The sequence below is a fragment of the Trypanosoma equiperdum genome (assembly GCF_001457755.1).
Source record: "Trypanosoma equiperdum strain OVI genome assembly, contig: ctg_763, whole genome shotgun sequence".
NCBI lineage: Eukaryota > Euglenozoa > Kinetoplastea > Trypanosomatida > Trypanosomatidae > Trypanosoma > Trypanosoma equiperdum.
In genome coordinates this window covers 40,217-45,925 of record NW_027124713.1, presented here as the reverse complement: position 1 = coordinate 45,925, position 5,709 = coordinate 40,217, and the positions used below count along the sequence as shown (strand labels likewise).

The following is a 5,709-nucleotide window of genomic DNA, read 5'->3' as shown; positions in this document are numbered from 1 at the left end:
CATTTCCACCACTGCACTACAGATTCTTCCGTATATACAGTACTTATCTCCACCGCAAATTGAGGAGGCACAGAGTCCATCAAAAGAGTGTTTAACCCGAAGGCAAAGTGCCGATGAAAATTAAAGATATAATTGAGAGCACGGACGTAAACTAGCGAGGCGAAGCAGCAGCAGGAAGCAACAACGTGACAGTCCCCACGCCTAAAACTCGATAAAGTAGTGGTAATGATGCATACGTTCTTCGAGAAGGGTAACTAACCCCCACCTCCCATAGGAAGCAAACGCCTTATCATGACCCAGCCGAGTTATTCAATCCAAGGAGGGAAAGCCACAATAGGGTACAAATCCAGGCTACCACTTTGACCGTATGCACACACGTGTGGTTGAGTGAAGAAAGAAAGTTAACGATGCGCTTGCTGGGTAAAAATAAGGAAACAACACAACGCCCATCCTTGCAGCAGACTCCGCTTTACAAACCTCTCTTAATACTCATATCCGATATCCCTTCATTCACAGCAGCCTTCTGCACTCTCCCCACCACCACAACCCTTAATGACGTTGTTGCAGTTGCGCTGATTTCTCCACCTGCTTCAGTATGGCATCGATAACACCAGTCACCGCGGCGACAGTTTTGCGCACCGTGGGGGAGTTAGCATCTGTCGCGGTCGTTACAAAGCACTGGCCCTTGTCTTCCGCTAGGGAAAGTGTTGGATCGATTGGTATTGCGCCAAGGAATTCCACTTCATACATCTCTGCAAGTTTCTTCCCACCGCCTTTGGAAAAAATGTCGGTACAATGGGCGCAATGGGGGCACACGAACCCTGACATGTTTTCCACAACCCCAAGGCATCTCAGCTCCAACTTGTGACAAAGAGAAAGCTCCTTCTTCACATCGTCAGTTGCCACATCCTGAGGTGTTGTGACGATCACAGCTCCTGCCGTATTGAAGGGTTTCAACACCTCGCACAACGTGAGATGTTCATCGCTAGTCCCTGGTGGGGTGTCAATAATGAGGTAATCGAGTGCGCCCCAGTGCACGTCAGTGACGAATTGACGGATCATCGCATCCTTCTTCGGACCGCGCCAAACAACGGCGTCATTCTCGCTCGGTAGCAAAAATGCTATGGACATTATTTTGACGTTACCCGTCGCAGACGCCGCAGTGTCTGCCTCGTGCTGTTCGTGGAACAGCGAAACGGGCTCCCATCCCGCGTCCCCGCGATACACATCCTTTCCAGTAACACCACATATCGTTGGAACACTAGGACCACAAATGTCAACATCCAGCAGTCCAACCTTCTTCCCATGTACATTAGCCAGAGCAAGGGCGAGTTGACACGCCACCGTAGATTTCCCGACGCCGCCTTTGCCACTCAACACAAGAATTATGTGATTCACATCCGAAAGGGAGGTGGCCATCAGTCGTCTGTGCGCCCGCTCTCAAACCGTCCCTTCCTTTCTTTTCGTGGAAACCCGTAACCCGCTCTTTAAGAAAAAAAAAGTGTGATAAACAAGTGCCACCTTTCCCAAGAACGGATAAACCAAGAGCAATGATAGGAAACGAGAGGTACGAAAGTGAGCAAATTCTCCAACACAAAACGAAAAAAATTAAATGAGAACCAGTGCCTCGTTTCACCCGTCACCCACACAACGTGTTCCTCCGAATGTTTGCCCCTTGGAATTATCTGTGTCACGTCCAGTCACGCGCCCAGATGAATGTAAGGCGCAATTTCACCTGTCACAAACTCTCGCAATGCTGCCGCATTGCCCGAAGAAATGAGGAGGTTGCGCAATGTTTCCCTCCCCTCCGCAACTACCTTCGCCTTTACAGCTCCTCTTTGATCTCCTTCGCTATACTCTCTTCACCCTCCTCCTGCTTATTCGCAATGTCTTGCACCAATTGCCACGCCTCCTGTAGCTGCCGGCCGAACGCCACCGGGTTTGTCAAGTCAAGCACAAAATGATGTACCTCCTGACCTTCAGCTGACAGTCGATGTAACTCCCGCTCTGAGCGACTACGCAGATGCTGGAGAACACTCGAAATGCCGTTCACACCGCTGACGTATATCGCCACCGCTACAACGAGAGTAACACCAACAAAGGCATATAGTGTCCCCCACATCAGCGCACGCCAGGCAAGCAACATGTGCTCGGCTGATGGAGCCGGCACTCGGTCCATTGCCTCAGGGCCGCCGTAACGTTCCTCATCCATAATTTCCTCCGGTGTATCGCAATCCGGCCACAGAGGCGGCCCGCACACAGTGGCAGGGCAACTTCCGCAACTCTCGGTGTGCAACGGTCGCTTGATGTACCGTGACTCCAAAAACTTTGCGGAAGGTAACTGTTCTTGCAACTCCTCGTGTGTTGCAATCATTTCTGAAACCTCCCGAGCTGAGGGAATATTAGACTCATTCACTTGATCGGACCGCAGCTTGAACGGTATCCTGCTCGTAAATGATTTACAAGTGTTAGTGCTGGCACTGGTACTCGTCCTACGCCTTGCGCAGCGCTGCCACGGATCTGCCACCACTAACTGCAACGCCACGCCAGGCGCACACGGTCTCATCAAACCAGCACTTCATATAACGCCGTGACAACAACAAAGAAAAGGTGGATGGGAAGGACGCCTGCCAATAAAATCACAAAAGGGAGGTCACAAGATAGTTGAAGACGAAATAGAAACCACCATCAAAACACAAGAAGCGGAAGAAGGACATGAAACTGAGCGTTGGATACGGTTAGGTCAACGTGCGTCAGGTAAAGTGCTCTCGCAAAACCACGAGCACCGGAGTTGCACGTCCGTGACCGTGCAGTGAGAATCCCCGCAAGAAAAAACCGGTGACCCACTTCGACGCTAACAATCAGGGACCAGCCAGAGGGAAATTTACACGATACAAAAAGAAAAAAAATAGTAATAATCACGAAGAAAAGGGATTGACCTCCATTCATTGTAACTTCATAAAAGGAGTGAGAGATAAAATGCGGTCATCAACGAAAGAAGGGGGAGGGAATACAATAGACAACAAAGAGGCAGAGCACCACTAATTCTCCTCAATAGCTCCTCCGCTGCAGCCGCGTGCTGATAAAATGCAACCTTCCCCACACACACACCTTGCACACACAACCATTTGGTGTATGAACGAATCGAGCGCAACATACCGAAAGTTACGCTTACGCGATCACAGTCCCTCCACAAGAAGCCGAGCCATCTCCGCCACACCACCACTGGACAGCGTAAAGCAGTCCACCCATTGAGATTCCCCTGGTAAATTACCTATAGTGCTGAAGTAATCATTGTACGGAAGAATAATCGTCCGGGCACTAAGGCGCCTTCCATGGGAGCCCACCATTCTTTCTAACTCTCCATTCACACTTTTATACAAAGTTAACCGCCGCGTATGAGCCGTGCAGTTCATGGTGCAGTGTGGCAGTCCATCACCAACGTCACATGACCTTGTCCGCCCATTTTCTGCAGCTCTTCCATCAGTGGCACTGTTGTTATGAACTGGAAACCCAACTGGAACACCCACATACCACACAGTCCCCAACATGCCAGTGTATCTCCTCTTCCCACGCAAAAATCGGCTAATGGTCCGTCGGATGTGCGCTTGCACTTCCATCAGCTGTAGCGCAGCATGTCGCGTGTCACTTTCATTATTACTCCACACTCCACCTCTTCCAGGAGTACCGACGACAATGAAGATAAGGTGGGCGAACATACAAGAACTCGCCCCAGGTTCGTTGGGCTGCTGACGTCGCTTGAGGAGTTCCTCCAGTGCGCTCCGTATTCCTGGCATACTTTTACCGCCGTCATCAAAGGGTATGGCAGCCTTAACTTCCTCCAGCAAGTTCACAGAGCCAGGAACCAACACGCTATCATGGCTGTGAAAAACCTTGAAGGTGCTCTCACTATTCAAGCACGGAGTGGAATTGTCAACAGTCAGTCCAATTTCCTTTCGAAGAGCCTCAAGCACAGGCACCCTAAAAATACCACTACTTCTGTTGCCCACGATCTTATCGCCAATGGAACCCCTCAGAGCATTTGACAAAAGCGGGGCTAGTGGAATGCGCTCGATATTTTCCCCTCCAGACCCACCAGCAGCAATGGGAGCACCAACTTCGACGACGTGAAGCAGTAATTCAGCGAACTTACGGTCCTCACAACTACAGCGCCTCAGTTCTCTCATAACTGTTGTAGGGAGCACCAAATCGTCGCAGAACGAACTTTGGGGTTCGCGCCTGCATGTTCTATAACCATTATCCGAGCATTTGTAGGTGAATCCATTATTACACTTGAGCATGTCGGCAGTGCAGCAAATTAAAAAGACAGCAACGACTAACAATGCCTCTATCCAACGCGTCAACCACGGAGCCTCATTTACAACCATGGTAACGGCGTCGTTGTGTGATACTATGATGAACTGTTATTACTATGGTTGTATTTCTTCCTGGATAACTTTCCAGAACGAGAAAGAACAATGTGGCACCACTGCAAGTCCCAGAATGGGGACGCTCACTTCCACAACTTGCGGAGTAATCACTCCGACCGAAACTTGCCGCGAAAGAGGGAATGGTGTTCCTTCCCTCGTCTGTATTCTTCCCTCTTGATAACAATTCTGACGAGTGTCGCACAACAGTAAGAATGAGAGCACAAAGGTGTACCCTCGCTGAAGAGGCTTTGTAAGTTACGTAAGAAGGAAAGAAGGAAATTTTAAAATATATATATGTTGAATAGTGAAGGGAAGAAGAGGATTGTATCGAACGTAAAAAAGGGGGTAAGCACTCAAAAACATACGGCTGCGCATGCATATACGGCGACAAGTAGAAATTCATGCAACTCACAAAAACAGCCGCTTCTGTGGCGATTACAAAAATGTTTCTCTTCTTCCGTTGATGTCACCACAAATGAGGATGAGAGGAAAAAGAGAAACAAAAATGCGTTCGGTTATCTCCTTCTTCCAATACTACCAGAAATGAGTCAAGATACAAACACACACCTCCCTTACCCCAACAGGGTGGAAAACACCCGTGCACAGCCGCTACCAAGACCTCCTCACAGCGTATGCCGCCATCTCAAATGGTACTAATACTCCCCTAATAATATTAAAAAGATGTTTATGAGCGTCCGCCCCACGGCCTCCTTACGTCGAGCATGTGTGTCTGTGGGCGTGGGGCCCCATCCCCACACTTAAAGCATTTGGTAGGATCCACACAACCACACACACGCACATAAACAAACAAAAACAAGAAAATCGCGTCTTTGGAGGTGCGAATAAGAAGCACAAACATCAGAGCCCACACCCTAACCTTAACCTTACAGGTATTAATCATCCACCCTTCTCTACATTCCTCAAAAATCAGAGAGGCTGTATAACTCTTTTACGAGAAGAGCATCAAGAACGCAAGCATGAGGGCGAATAGACCAATAGCTTCCGTGAGTGCGAATCCAAGAATGGCATAGTTGAAAAGCATCTTCGTCAAGTTGGGCTGCCGAGCACAAGCAACCAACAGGTTACCGAAAATTGTTCCGATGCCAAGACCCACACCGGCGAGGGCAATTGCGGCAAGACCTGTCCCAACGTAGTGCAGGCCCTGCACGGATATGGCCACTGTTGAAGCCTGACGAGTAGCAGCACTACACATCGGACTGGCGACCTTCATGGGTACCGCAATTGGTGTTATGGCCGCGGTGGTGCGGCGAACAGAAGA

At 49.4% G+C, this 5,709-nt stretch overlaps 3 protein-coding genes and 1 pseudogene across 4 annotated transcripts; all 4 read right to left on the bottom strand.

Annotated features, from left to right (window-relative positions):
- Positions 1 to 549: 549 nt before the first annotated feature.
- Positions 550 to 1,419, bottom strand: TEOVI_000353000 (nucleotide binding protein, putative; the record flags this gene model as incomplete). Its single annotated transcript, XM_067226421.1, has 1 exon — positions 550 to 1,419. One exon carries the CDS (start codon positions 1,417 to 1,419, stop codon positions 550 to 552), a length of 870 nt encoding a protein of 289 aa, XP_067082522.1.
- A 406-nt stretch (positions 1,420 to 1,825) lies between these two features.
- On the bottom strand, positions 1,826 to 2,566 carry TEOVI_000352900 (Protein of unknown function (DUF1358), putative; the record flags this gene model as incomplete). Its single annotated transcript, XM_067226420.1, has 1 exon — positions 1,826 to 2,566. One exon carries the CDS (start codon positions 2,564 to 2,566, stop codon positions 1,826 to 1,828), a length of 741 nt encoding a protein of 246 aa, XP_067082521.1.
- A 613-nt stretch (positions 2,567 to 3,179) lies between these two features.
- On the bottom strand, positions 3,180 to 4,388 carry TEOVI_000352800 (uncharacterized protein; the record flags this gene model as incomplete). The annotated part of the gene is made up of 1 exon (XM_067226419.1): positions 3,180 to 4,388. One exon carries the CDS (start codon positions 4,386 to 4,388, stop codon positions 3,180 to 3,182), a length of 1,209 nt encoding a protein of 402 aa, XP_067082520.1.
- A 991-nt stretch (positions 4,389 to 5,379) lies between these two features.
- TEOVI_000352700:pseudogene lies at positions 5,380 to 5,709 on the bottom strand (annotated as a pseudogene). The gene has a single exon. A coding segment is annotated over exon 1 (330 nt).